General features: G+C 41.5%; 1 protein-coding gene across 2 annotated transcripts in view; it reads left to right on the plus strand.

Annotated features, from left to right (window-relative positions):
- Positions 1-15123, plus strand: part of adgrv1 (adhesion G protein-coupled receptor V1) — a 128231-nt gene that overhangs the window by 37747 nt on the left and 75361 nt on the right. For both annotated transcript variants that reach the window (XR_003798287.1, XM_018759297.2), the window contains 13 exons: positions 1501-1677; positions 3420-3600; positions 3873-4066; positions 4236-4365; positions 4819-4899; positions 7059-7198; positions 7311-7920; positions 9735-9950; positions 10109-10324; positions 10664-10908; positions 12025-12206; positions 12442-13253; positions 13344-13553. Coding sequence is in view for 1 of the 2 variants with exons in the window: in XM_018759297.2 (XP_018614813.2) it covers positions 1501-1677; positions 3420-3600; positions 3873-4066; positions 4236-4365; positions 4819-4899; positions 7059-7198; positions 7311-7920; positions 9735-9950; positions 10109-10324; positions 10664-10908; positions 12025-12206; positions 12442-13253; positions 13344-13553 (3394 nt within the window). In the remaining variant the exon portion in view is untranslated. The remainder of the gene's footprint in view (positions 1-1500; positions 1678-3419; positions 3601-3872; positions 4067-4235; positions 4366-4818; positions 4900-7058; positions 7199-7310; positions 7921-9734; positions 9951-10108; positions 10325-10663; positions 10909-12024; positions 12207-12441; positions 13254-13343; positions 13554-15123) is intronic.

Below are 15123 nucleotides of genomic sequence, written 5' to 3' on the forward strand. Positions count from 1 at the left end.
GCTTTACCTCTAATTTCTGTAAAATTTGAGATGCCCAGTCTGACTAGTATCTGCTTCAGCAGTTTTATTGTTATCCAGAGAAATGTGACATTTACTTTCAGGGTTCGCAGGTGGAGGCTAGTTGTAAGGAAGTTATGTTATCATTAAGACAGTTGTTCATCTGTGTAAACCTTGAACTTCCACAATACAGGCATTAAATACGTACACAAACAGCACATTTCTTTTTTTAATTTTTTCTTAAAATACTTGTTTGGGGTAGGGGGATGCGGTGGCGCAGTGCGTTGGACTGGGTCCTGCTCTCTGGTGGGTCTGGGGTTTGAGTCCCACTTGGGGTGCCTTGCGACGGACTGGTGTCCCGTCCTGGGTGTCCCCTCCAGCCCTGCACCCTGTGTTGCTGGGTTAGGCTCCGGCTCCCCGCGACCCCGTGTGGGACAAGCGGTTCAGCTAATGTATTTGTTTGGGTATAGGTTGAATCCTATTTGATCTGTGTAAAGTTTGCATGTTCTCCATATGTCTGCCTGGGTTTCCTCCAGGTGATTTAGTTTCCTCCTACAGTCAACAGGTGTGTAGTTCAGGGAGACTGGTGATGTTAAGGTGCCTGTATTGTGTGAATGAGTATGTAACAGCATTGGACTGGAGTCCTGTCCAGGGTGCCTCCCCCCGCCTGGCTCTAGACTGACACGACCCTGACCAAGACAAGCTATTAGTGACCAATATCATCTTAAGATAGTATTGAGGTTCACTATGTTGAAATAAAATATGACAGAAGAATACTTCAATTTACTACTTGTGATTCATTAGAATACGTGGAATATGTCAAGGGCTTGTGTACAAGGCACTCCATGAAAGTTAATTTTGGTGAAAATTTTTGCCAGGGACCTGCTTACAGTTGATGATAATGTTTTGACGTTCTATGTACTTCAGTGTAATTGGGATTTTTCCACATTTTTGTCTTATTTTTTAGTGTACTGCCTCAGAGCCTTTGTTCAGTTTGTGTCGTTGTAATATAATCTTCCACAGCCCATGTCCCCATTCATATTTAATTTGTCTTCACGCCTGGACAGACAGAGGTGTAGTGTCCTGTAAAGGAATGTAGAACCCATGGTATCTCTTATAGCCAAATCAATTAACGCAACAGGTGGAAGACGAGCAGTGAGCATTCCTGTAGAAGGCCAGTTCTTAGAAGATGACAGAAGGGTGCAATGGCATGTCACCTTAATGCCCTCCTCAAAATCAGATCATGACTATGGAAGAGATACTTTAGGTTTAACCCAGGGTGGAGAGACTGAAACTTCCTCACTGTTTATTATTGTATAGAAGGGAACTGGACCGAGGGAACCTTGATACTGATGCAGGAAGTTGGAACCCAAGTGCCTTAGAGCAGTTAAGCTGTTTGTGTGTGGACCTGACAAGTATTGCTTTTTGTGTGCTTTAATGACCTCAGATTTTCTTATGCAACATGTGACAAGACCTCCCCCTCCCCTTTCTCTTTACCATTAGACATCTGAGGAGGGCTCCATCATCTCCTGTGTAGTGGAGCGTACTCATGGAGATCGGGACTATGTGTATGTAAATTACACAGTGACACAGGTCAGTTCTGACAGCATGTCCCTCGCAAGCTTCGACTTTGCCAACGCCAGCGGCACTGTGTTTTTTCCACCCGGCTGGCGCTCTGAGGTAAGAGGGAACTCCACTGCCTCATCCATCATGGATGAGGCATGAAACACTGCCCTCTCAAAGATGTCTGAGTGGGAATCCCCCCTGACAATGCTCCCTGTCACATTGGTTGTCTTTTGCAGGCAGCAAGCATTTCCCCATAACACCAAACTGCTTAAATGTGTAACTTCAATTGAGCATGAACAATAAAATGTTTATTGTTGGAAATGAAAGTCATTAGTTGTACGCACATATCCTTCTGAATTACCGAAGTGTCACTTGTCACCTATCGAATATCTTACTTTTATTTCTGTATTACTTCAAGAATATACTGTAATGGTAATATGCATTTTTGAAGTATGGCATTATAATGGGATTAGGGTAATGGCTTGTCATTTTGTTTTACTATTAACTTTTCATGGTATAAACTTTGCTGTTAATTTTGCAATTAATTTTCTCAATATTTCACTGGTTTTAGTAACTCCATTTTAAGCCATAATATCTTTTTTGCTTTTCCATTAAGTTCTATAAAAACAGGCACAAATGATAAATATTTGTTTAAATATAGCCCCATCTAGTGGGTAGTTGTATTGGCATCAGTGTTGTACTGACTCTGTGCAGTACATTTACATTTACTCACTTGGCGGACGCTTTTGTCCAAAGCGACATACATCTCTGAGAAAAATACAATAAATGCATTACATCAACAGAAGGAAAGGTTTGGATACAGATGTGTGATCCTAGTGTACAATTTCTCACAGTTCACTGTATGAACCGGTATACATCACACAAGACAAGAGAGGCTTTGTTGTCATTTGAACCATATACAGCTGGTACAGTACACAGTAAAACAGAACAACGTTCCTCCAGGACCATGGTGCTACATAAAACAACACAAAGCTACTTACATAGAACTTCATAAAGTGCACATGTACAAGACTTGTGCAAACAGCGCTAGACATTTCAACAATTACTGAACATTTTAACAACACTAATGCATTTCAACAGTTACTAAAAAAGGGCAATAGGCACAATGACAGACAGTTCAGCACCGACCAGTGTGCAAGTTCCAGTGTCAGTCCAGTTCCTGAATATTGAGGAGTCTGATGGCGTGGGGGAAGAAACTGTTACGCAGTCTGGCCGTGAGGGCCCGAATGCTTTGGAACCTTTTACCAGACGGCAGGAGGGTGGAGAGTTTGTGTGAGGGGTGCGTGGGTTCATCCACAGTGCTGGTGGCTTTGTGGATGCAGCTTGCGGTGTAAATGTCTGTGATGGAGGGGCGAGACCCGATGAGCTTCTCAGCTGCTAGTAATAGTAACTGCATAACTGTTTATCCCATTATTCAACAATTTCTAACCAAAAAAAAATTAAACATAAATATGTACACATTGGGGGGTGCGGTGGCGCAGTGGGTTGGACCGCAGTCCTGCTCTCCAGTGGGTCTGGGGTTCAAGTCCCGCTTGGGGTGCCTTGCGGCGGACTGGCGTCCCGTCCTGGGTGTGTCCCCTTCCCCCTCCGGCCTTACGCCCTGTGTTGTCGGGTAGGCTCCGGTTCCCCGTGACCCCGTAAGGGACAAGCGGTTCTGAAAATGTGTGTGTGTGTGTGTGTATGTACACATTTACAGCATTACCTGTACAGAGCGTTACTCTTTCGTATTTGTATTCGAATGTGTAAAAGTAAGATTGCTTTCCGAAAAAATGTTTTGTATTCACCTGTGATGCAGAATTTTTCTACATGTCGGTGTTCTCATGTCCTTTAACCAGGCTTTGAACTTGCTGGTACTGGACGATGACATACCAGAGTTGGCTGAGATGTTTCAGGTCAAACTGGTGTCAGCTGAATCAGGCGATGGAAAGCCAGGCTCCACCCCGACTAGTGGAGCCAGTGTTGACCCTGACTATTCTGCTACCATTGTCACCATCAAAGCCAGTGACCACCCTCACGGTAACAAATAAGTATATTAATTTAGAATGTGTCATTTATGTTCCAAGTACAACAGCAGGAAGTTTGGCCAGGAAGGTTTTGATAATGGATCATTTTCTTCCCAAACACCATGGTTGTCTTTTTTTTTTTTTAACTAGTCTAGCCTAATTAAAGCTTTTTTAACAAGCCAACTGCATTTTACATATTTCTGCTGTACACAGTTTAAGTGGGTCGTATAAAATCTATGTATTCTGTAAATGGGTGACATTCCATTGTGGAACCAACTCTTCCAGGTTTGCTGCAGTTCTGGACACAGTCTCTTCCAGATGGAATCATTCGCCCAGCCACAGAGGAAGCCCATGTGACTGTAAAGGAGGAAGACGGGAAAATTCATCTGCTTGTGGTTCGAGCCCAAGGCCTTCTGGGAAGGGTCATGGTTGGATACAGGACCGTGCCATTGTCTGCATTCAGCCAGAAGGACTATGAGGTAATTTCCATTCATATAAGGCAAAGGTTCAAACTCAAGAAAATCTCTAAAATACTCTTTTCCTCTCATAAACCGCCTGCTCTTTTGTCTGTATATTCATTGGATAACATCTGTAATTCTCTGAGGTTTGAAAACATGAATAATTTTCATTCTGAAATTGAATCACCAGGACACAGAAGGTGTGCTGGATTTCCTGCCTGGAGAACGGTGCAAGTCCATCAGCGTGAGCATTGTAGACAACTCTGTTCCAGAGCTGGAGAAGGTGTTCAGAGTGGAATTGTACAATCCTGAAGGAGGGGGTAAGAGAATAGAGAATATTCCTGCAATTACTCTTAACTTCATAGTATAAACTTAAGAATGATTGTCCACTTCAGCAGATGTGCTAAAGATTGACCAAGATTACCTAATGCCTCACTTGAGCAGTCATGTGTATTGTCAAGTGGTGATATGTGGCTCCAGTCAATACATTCACACCCAACACATGGTTTCAGAACTTTGATAGTCTAACCAAAATGGGCATGCTTCCATTGCTTGAAAGAAGAATGGGCTGTCACATTTCTCATTGATCACATGACACTTCTGACATGTGTGTCCCTTTTTTCTGAGTGTGTGACACTGTCAGTGCTGTACCTCTGCTGTTCAGTCTGGGAGTCTTTCTGTTCACCAAGGAACAGCTGAACTTTTCCTTCAGTGTTAACCAATCCTGCCTGTATGTGTCCCTTCAATGTGTGTATTCTTGTGTGCTCTTGAAGTTCATCAGCTAATTAGAAGTGAGGGCAGTGGCAGTGGTGAACTTGACGATGGCTTCTTCCTTCCTTCCTTTCACCAGCGTGGTAAGAAAATCCCTAGTCTGTCCACCAGATGGCAAAGAACTTTTTTTTTTTTAACTGTTTTCCCATCAGGTTCAACCAATTAAATTTGTGCTGTGACCGTTTAAATTGACTGTGTTTTACCCTTTCCTGTTTAACTGTCTTTCATTGGACATGATCCTTTTCTCCAGAGCAATGTTAAGCTACCAACAATTATTCACCCATTTATACAGCTGCGTAATTTTTTTACTGGAGCAAGGGTAAGTTCCTTGCTCAAGGGTACTATAGCTGGAGGTGGGATTGAACCTTGCAACCTTTGTGTCCAAAGGCAGCAGCTCTAACCAGCACACTCTGGGGCTGCCCGTTTCATAAAATACATTGTGTTATACAGCTGGTCCCCTGATTTCGAATAATGAGCGAGTTCTCAGTTCGCATTTAATTGTACCTGTAATATGCAGCTTACTCATGTAATGTACAGCAATAATGGTGGTATTGGACTAAGTAACCATATTGAGGATCATGTCTATATCTGTGTCTTTCTGTCAGTTGGTAAAATGCATGGTTGTTTGCTCTGAATTGTACATTGCTTTGGAGAAAATTAATAAATTTAATGTAAATATGAGCAATGTCACTGCTCTGGCAGTGGGAGGCAACACTGGGGGGTTTGGATGGGAGCAGAATAGTGGAATCTCTCTCCTTCTGAGCAGCTTGTGGAGACTCTGCTGGGAGACAGCCCCTCTCGCTGATGATCCAGGATGTCTCATTCTCATGCCTGCATGTTCTGAGTCCCCTGGCAGGAGTACACAATGTAAACTGGAAAGCACAATAAAGAATCCTGGCCAGAGCTACAGCAGAGTGTTGAAATATTCAAAGCAGCTCTTACAATTCATTCACTATTTTTTCAGTGCATTGGGAGAAGCTTTGCAACATGATTTGAATTGGTATGCTTGGTCTCTCTATGAAAAAATGAAGTTAATGCTTTACTTTATAAGGTTACTCATTGCTTTTTTAAAAAAGTAAAGAGTTTGTCACACAAAAGTGTGTATGTCAGTAAAAGTTTGTAAACCAACTGTTGTTGGGTTTCTTATAATTTTAACTTTTTGTTCACCAATTTTTTCTTTTTCTGTCCGTGGAAAATAAGCTAACAAGACATAGTTATATAGTGGTACTCCTCAGACTTCCGTGGCATTCACAGCTATATATGTTCCAAAGCTGTTTTGGCATAGCTGTAAATTCTTTATACTTCCTGAGATAATCTTGCGCTTAACATGCAAACATATTTAGGCTCAAGGAAAAAAGTAACCTGTTTCTTATCAGGACCTGGAAAAGGATTTAAAAGTACAGAGTTTTAAAATATACAGTTTTTTTTTTAGGCCTTTCACACAGGAGGTGTGGCCAGTTGTGGGGTAGAGGTGGCTACATGGGCAAGACAAAGGCACTGGACAGCAGGTTTCACTACCAAGACAGGCTTTATTGCTAAAACATGAAACCACTAAATAGGGAACATAGCCTCTTCTGTGAGAGGAAAAACTACACAATAAAACCCAAAGAACTGAGCCATGACTCATATCACTGTGTCAGGTCCAAAGAGTCTCCCCCAAACTCTTGCACCAGCTGCTTCTAAAGTCCTTGTTGATTCCTCCTTAAATGGCAGCACCTGGTCTTCTTTATACCTTTAAGGCAAGGTAGGGGTAGGCAGTGGGGGGAGCTGTCCATCAGCTCAACCCAGCCTCTACCAGGGCAGTATTGCCAACCGGCTTTCGGAGGTCTTTGTTGAGTTGGAGGCTGATTAAAAGTACTGATGAATAACTTACATGATAATTTAATGGAAAGACAGTCACCTATATAATGAGGGCGATAGTGGGTGTACGGAACTGCTGAGGAGATAATGGAAAATATAAACTGGATGGCAACTTTTCTGGAGTTGGTTTTAGCTGAGCTCTGCATGTTTAGTGGTGCTCTCATTTTGCTTGAGTGACTTACCTTCCATTGAGTCATCTCAAGCTCAGTGACTCAAATTCACTTCCCATTTTGTGTGTGTCCTTTTTGGCAACATGTAAGTGTTCATGACATCATTAATAACTGACTGCTGTTTTCATCCTTCAATTGTTTTACTCTCTTAACTTTGACTTCTTTGTTATCTTTTTACATGAGGGAATTGTAATGAGCATTTCTTTCCATAGCCAGCCTGGGAGTTGCCTCCCGAATTACAGTGACCATAGCTGCCTCTGATGATGCCCACGGGGTGTTCCAGTTCAGTCCAGATTCCCTCATTGTCAACGGAACAGAACCAGAGGAAGGCCATAATTTGATCACGTTGCAGGTAAGGCCTCTGAGCAATAGAGATTTCACTTGTGAACACTTGAGCATAGAAAGTATTGTTCCTATATGAAAACTGTTACTGTACTGTGTGCTCTGAATTTTTTTCCTCTTAGGTGGTACGCACTTTTGGTGCTTTGTCCAGCATTACCGTATTTTGGGAAGTAGGTCCACGTGCTGAAGAAGACCTTGTGCACATAACTGGAAATGTAACATTTTCTGTGGGCCAAACCAGCGCTAATATCATACTCAAGGTCTCTGAAGATGACACCCCTGAGCTAGACAAGAGACTGACTGTGACTCTTTCTAATGTGTCTCATGGCCGTCTGGGGAACCTGACTAATGCCCAACTGACTGTACTTGCCAGTGATGATCCCTATGGAGTGTTTGTGTTTTCAGAGCGAAGCAGGACAGTACGTGTGGCAGAGGGTAATGTGCATGTGACACTGACCATTCAAAGAGAGATGGGATTGATGGGACAAGCGAGAGTGACTTATGCAACCTTGAAGGACACTGATGCATCTCCATTTAGCACACCGGGTACTGGGAGGGGAAATGAACAGACTGATTTCGTACCTTTGACGGATTCAGTGCTTTTTGGGGCCAGTCAGAGTGAAGCCAATATAACCCTTCAAGTGCTAGATGATGATGAGCCAGAGAGAGCGGAATCTATCTTTGTGGAACTCACTAGTGTTTATCTTGTTCAAGGAGCCCAAAACCGACCAGGTGAGTTTTATTTGTGATTATTGTAGTGTACAGTATAGACCATCTTATAATGAAGATTTGATATTATAATATTTGTTGTTATTACACTGAATGAAATAAATAGTATTATTGACATGTTCTGGTTTAAATAAACAAAAATGGAAATACTAGGTGAGATGCAATGAGTAATAAAAGTTTTGAAGGTGCCCTTTTTGAAATATTGTGAAATCACAAAAATGTGTATGAAAGTATTTACATTAGCCCCTGAAGATACAGTTTCTACTTTATTCATTTGTTTTAGTTCTCTTTTCTTCACTTATCTACTTATCTCTAAAATATCTGACAGTAGTGGAGAAAACATGACCTGTGTTTACCTGGTACGCCAATGGATACAGGACAGAACCCAAAAAGAATCAGAGTGTGGGATTTTGGGTACTTACAACTTGTGGCGGGCACAGCTTGTCCTCGACTTACATTCTTTGTTATTTATGACAACTTGAACTTAATAATGACCATCCCATCATCCTTATTATATTATGTTTGAGTCTCAATGGTTGGTCTTAATGTCTAACAGCAACTGCTCCATCTACTTTTGTGTGCATATACAGCTACTGTACTCTGTCTTTAGCTACCCATGCTATAGCAGGGCACACATATTTCTTATTGACTCTATGTGTGTATCAAAGACCGTATATTATTTTTAGGACCAAGGTTTTATTTATATTTATTCATTTAGCTGATGCTTTTCTTCAAAGCAACTTACAATGTTAAGGTTAAAATGATGCAGCTGGGTAATTTTAGGGAAAGTACCTTGCTCAAGGGTACTATAGCCAGAGGTAGGGATCAAACCAGTGACCTTTGGACCCAAAGGCATCAGTGCTCAGACCCCTACGCTACCAGCTGTCCCTAATAAAAGTGAAGGGGTCTGAGTACTTTACATTATGCTTTTTCCTGCAAAGCCACTTACAGTGTTAAGGTTAAATTTATCACAAGCTTACAATTATTAGCCTAGTTATACAGCTGGGTAATTTAACTAGAGCAGGTCAGGATAACTACCTTGCTTAAGAGTACCACAGCCAGAGGCAGGGAACAAACTTCCAACTTTTAGAGGCAAAGGCAGCAGCTCTAACCACTATGCTACAAGCTGTCCTGCTGTTTAGTGTCCTACCTATTTACTGAAGGTTTTGTTTTTGATTCCATTCAAGTTACTTTTTTAAAATGACCAGCGGGCAAAAAGGTACTATTCAGATGGTTTAGACAAGAAAAAGCAAAAGAAAGGCTATTTCTATTATTTACTAGTACTATGATTTTTACCTGATGGTTTGTATAGCCTACAGGGGTGTGGTGGCACAGTGAGCTTTGCTGGGTCCTGTTCTCTGGTGTGTGTGTGTCTCTTTGTTTTGGTAGATGGCAAAAGTGTAGAAACACACACACACACACACACACACACACACACACACACACACAGAACCGCTTGTCCCATACGGGGTCACGGGGAACCAGAGCCTACCCGGTAACACAGGGCGTAAGGCCGGAGGGGGAGGGAACACACCCAGGACGGGACGCCAGTCCGTCACAAGGCACCCCAAGCGGGACTCGAACCCCAGACCCACCGGAAAGTAGGACTGTGGTCCAACCCACTGCGCCACCGCACCCCCTGTAGAAACAGTAGTCACATATTATTTGCATTTACATTATCCCCACTGAAATAAAATTAATTTTTGATTTTCCTATAAATTCTACCTATGCTGGAAGTTAATTGGATTTATCTGACTCAGTTTCCATGTCAGATGAATATCTTATTTTTGTTAGTTTTATTTCTGTTTTTCTGTCAGTCTTTAGCTCACCACGTCTTGGATGGAGGAACATTACAGTAGCTGAGGTCATAGTTGAAGCCAGTGATGCAGCTTTTGGAGTCCTGCAACTGTCGTCTCCAGCTGTAAGCGTGGCTGAGCACTACATTGGTCCCATTATCAACGTCACACGGATTGGAGGAATCTTTGCTGATGTGTCCGTCAAGTTTCGGGCAGTGCCAATGACAGCAACAGTTGGTAAGCAGCAAACTCATATGCTCCTCTTCAGGTGAATGCCTCTAACTGCTTGGTCAGTCTCCATTGTTTTTGGTCTGTTTTTTGAGCCTCTTGGCTGCCTTTTTTAGTCCATTTTAGCAAGCTCTGTATCCATTTTCATTGTGACTCTGTCTGTGTAGGGGAGGATTACAGTGTGGCTTCTTCCGATGTTGTTCTCCTCGAGGGAGAAACCAGCAAACCAGTTCCAATCTACATCATCGATGATCATGTTCCTGAGCTGGAGGAGACCTTCCGCATTGAGCTTCTCAACCAGACCACTGGAGGTGCTCAGCTTGGGCAGCTCACACAGGCTGTCATCACCATCTTGCCTTCTGATGACCCTTTTGGGGCTTTTGGTATGCAAGAAAATCCATCTGTTATACCTGTATCTATATGTGTATGTACACAGATTTATATGTGCACTATTGATGCATTCTGCGGCAAGAATAATGCTATTCTATATTAAATCCAAACCCAATATCCTAATTAATTATATTTATGCAAATAATTATTTTTTAGACTGAAATATTCAGTAGCAGCTAATAGATTTTTTTCAGATGAATACAAAGTAATTTTTATAAAGAACTTCCAGAAGTATTTGTAGTAAACGGTTTCATTCGTCTTACTTTTAAGTTGCCATAATACCAAACGTGTGCTTCTCTTCATTAATCATTGTTTATTTTATCGTTTCTCAGTTTTCCAGGTTACATCCATCACAACAGAAGAGCCAGATTTTAACTCCACTGAGATCAAATTGCCCATAATACGAAATGGTGGGACACTAGGTCATGTGTCTGTCCAGTGGCAGGCCACTGTCAATGGGAGGGCTGCTGTGGGTGATATCCAGCCTGTGGCAGGGGAGGTCAGATTTGCTCCTGGAGAAACCACAAAGACCTTGAGGGTGGAGGTCTTACCGGATGATGTTCCAGAAATTGCAGAGGTGGGGACTCACACATAAAGTCCATTGATATTAGGTCAAAGTGTTCCTCAGGAGTGAGGAAAAAAATATAAGGAAATATCTGGAGGGACCCAGGACACAACATAGACAGGATGCCAGTTTATTTTGTTACCTTAAAATTAAGCAACATTAAAATTAGGCCTACTTAAAATGACTAAAAATGAAAAATTACTAACCTCCAACTCCTGTTAGACATACTGTCTTCTGCTTTACGCATGTGAACATGTGCTATGTTGGCACAGCACATGAGGTGATGTACAAGAATGAAACAGTGGGGGTTGGGGAAGGAGGGTGAATTGCAATTCAGTCAAGGATTGTGTTCTGAGAATGAATTAGTCTTTTGCCGTAAATATACTTCATGTCTCCTTGTAAACTTCAATGCCATGTAACTTGCATAACTTGACCAGATGCTCGCAAAGTTTGGAGACAAAAAAGCATAATAATACGCTAGGTGAAATTATTCTGCAAAGCTTCCCACGCCAGCTCAACCTCCACAGTGCTATTTTGCGCCAGCTGATGTGATGTAATGTGATGTGTCTGCATCCAAATATCTCCTTCTGTTGATGTAATTCATGTTTTGTATTGTTCTCCGAAATGTATGTCACTTTTGGAAAAAAGAATAATTGAAAAATGTAAATGTGGGGTTACTCAGTTCTATGAGTGCATTTGGCTGCAGAAATGGAGGTCATTTGGGCTCTATAACAGAGAACATGATGAAAAAAATGCTGTTGAAAGTAGATAAAGTGGAAAGTGTTCTTATCTTTGAAATTCATAACTTTGATATTTGTTACAAAGTTACAAGTGTATGGGTATATGAATGGGTAAGTGTAATATAACACAGACTAACATAACACAAATATGTTGAAATCTAGTGTCCATGTTATATCATGTCTGAAGTGTATAAGCTCCCTCACAAAACAAATGTAATCGATTCTAGAAGATCTGCTCATAAAGAGAATGCTCTTAAAATTTAAAAAAAAACTTATTGCATAATAAAAATAACAACCAGTAGTTTTATTATTATTATTACGAAGTCAGAAATGTTAGTGAAATAGTCTGGTGTTAAATGCACAGTCATGTGGTATTTTTGTTTTTCAGGTTATCCTTGTGGAACTGACCGCTGCTACAAACGGAGGGAACATTGGGTCACAAAGAGTTGTGAATATCATTGTTCCCCCCAATGATAATCCTTATGGAACTGTTTTCTTCGAACAATCTACATACCGAGTTCAAGAACCTCTTGAGGGAGTCTACATGGCAAACATCACAGTGAGAAGAAGGTTTGTTTTTCAAGAACCACGGTGTTGCTGACCATTGTATTTTTAAATATTTCTATGTAGACATTAACAACAAATAGATATTAAACATACGTATTCTAGCATGCCTTCTGTAATGAATACAAAAAACTTATTTAAATTTTCCAGTTTTTCTTAAGAATATTGTGAGTTCTGAAGTTCTGTAAGTGTTTTGTCATTTTTGTAATTTTACATTTGTTTGTTCCTGTTATATTTCCAGTGGAGGACACTTTGGACGTTTAGACATCCAGTATAGTACATCGGAAATCGATGTCGTTGGCATTGCCTTGGAAGCAGGATGGAATCTCCTTATTTACTATGACCCCCCAGTGAGGGCAGTCCATTCTGTTGCCACCATCAAGCCAGTTAACCTCACTGCACAGAGCAATCCCTTAAACTTCTGCGCAGCATTCTGTCTACGAGAGCCCAGCTGCCAAGCTTTTTCCTTTTCCAATGTCTCAGGAATGATATCCTGCAACTGGGTGACCACTGGTGCCAACCAGCTGACCAGCTCCTCCCAGGTCTTCACATACCTCAGAAACATCACGGCTGCGTCCTCTCTTCTCAGCTCCCGTGCCACTGCTGGGAGTGATTACCTGCCAGTGACTGCACAGACAGCCACCATGATGGATGGGTCAACAGTAGCCAACCTCACAGTGACAATCCTGACAGACTCTCTCCCAGAGATGGATGAGAGCTTCATGATCCACATTTTTAGGGTCAGCCTGGTCAACTTGACCACAGTACCGAGAAACCAGCCCTCCATAGGACAGCCAGCCACAGCGAGAGTTACTATTGGAATGAATGGGGATGCATTTGGAGTGTTCCTGCTCTACAGCCTCAGCCCAAATGCTACGAATAATGGCCTGTATCTGGAGGTGAGGGAGGAACCTCACATGTCTGTGCTCTTGGTTGTTGAGAGAAGAGGGGGCAGCCTGGGCCAAGTGACAGTGGAGTGGAAGTTTGTCAGCGGCACCGCCACACCCAACGCAGATTTCATTGGAACTGGGGAAACTCTCATTTTTGCAGAAGGTATGTCTGTTAAAATCAGCATCGTAGGCCTGGTCATGATATCGTGAACCTGTGTCTCCATTGTTTTTTGCTGTGTATTTGTGTCCTAAGGTGACCTCAGAAAGAACATAGAGATCTTTATTAGAGATGACACAGAACCAGAAGACAATGAGACCTTCATGATAGGCCTGGTGAAAACTGAGGGTGGCAGCCGCATTCTTCCTAGCTCCGATACTGTCTCTGTTGTGATCCTTGCCAACGACCATGTAGCTGGCCTGGTGGGTTTCCACACTACCTCACGTTCAGTCATGGCTCAAGAAGGTGGGTGCCCTTGTCTGCTGATCGTGTGGCTCACTTATATCCTACTCGTCATCGCCATCTCTACTTCTAACCCACTCTGTCTAGCCTCTGACTCATGGTCTCACTGATCCATCTGACTCTTATTGGCTGTGACTGTATAAACACTTATTATGTTGTGTGAAGTTTTTTGTTTAATATTTTTGTTACATTTTTAATATTTGATTTGTATAATTGTAACACTTTAGTCATATTCTATACATACATATACTGTTTACATGTAAGTGTAATACAGTTTATTATACCTACTTATAATATTTCAAATTTTCCATAACATTATATTTAATATCTCTCACACACACACACACACACACACACACACACACACACACTGGCTGAAGCCGCTTGTCCTGAGCAGGGTTGTGGTGAGCCAGAGCCTAAGCCGGCAACACAGGGTGCAAGGCTGGAGGGGGAGGGGACACATCCAGGATGGAATGCCAGTCCGTCACAAGGCACCTCAAGCGGGACTCGAACCCCAGACCCGGCAGCAAGCAGGACCCGGTCAAACCTGCTGCTTCACCACGCTCCCCCCCCCCCTTATATTTAATATAATAAAGCATATTTGTTTTTATTTTTTTGTAGATCACTTTTACTGTTTTCCAAAATTGTTTTTATCTGTATATTTTTAAGCCATTCAGAAGCATATTTTTCATTGAATGTTATGCTTGGCCTCGGTATTGTATATATCTTGCTCTTGTTGTGGCACATGAAGATTCAGTGATAGTGCGTGGCTGATTTTCTGTTCATCCATTGTGGATCCAAGTTTACCGGGATAATCCACAATCTGGTCTTAAACAGGAGCCATAAATGAGCTGCTGAATTCACATAAAACACAACTGGAATAGTACTGTAGGTGTTGCGCACGGGGAGTAAAAGGTGGAACATCACAACACTTGGATAAGGGGAATGGTCCAAATCTACAGATTAGGGTCACACTTGACAAACATTGTTTCTCGTGCCTAAACAAGGAACACGGAAGTTTTTGATGTTTTATAAAACTCATCAAGTTTTCAGCGTACTAACAAAAAATTTAATGTTCTTATTAAGACTAACAGGTGACCTTTTTAATCTTTGTCACTTTGCTCTGATATCAAGCCACTTTCTAACTGTATGTGCTGGCCTGAAAAGACTTGTCAAAATGCTAAAAATGATTAACTTTAGGCTCATTTTGTTGGTTTTATTTTCATATTAACTTCTATACATTTTTGTTATATTGCTATAAAAAAATGAGTCATGTCTCTGAGTTCATTGACCCCAAAATAAACTATATTTTTTATTTAAAAGAAAATATTTTTTAAATGAAGTTTTTAAAGTCTATGACATTATTAGAACTGTAAAATACTTAACAGTTGCTGTCAAAACTGGTGTTAAACGACGTCTTGCTTAAAACATCCTTGAGTGCTTAAAAAGTGCTCAAATTAGTATTTACTGATTGTACAGTGCAGATACAAAGAAGTAAAAATTAACTTGCAAATTGAGAGAGAATTTGCTATTGTCAGTTGGTACATACGGAAGGCAGCATGTTACTGCATGG

This window comes from Scleropages formosus, chromosome 17 (genome assembly GCF_900964775.1).
Source record: "Scleropages formosus chromosome 17, fSclFor1.1, whole genome shotgun sequence".
NCBI lineage: Eukaryota > Metazoa > Chordata > Actinopteri > Osteoglossiformes > Osteoglossidae > Scleropages > Scleropages formosus.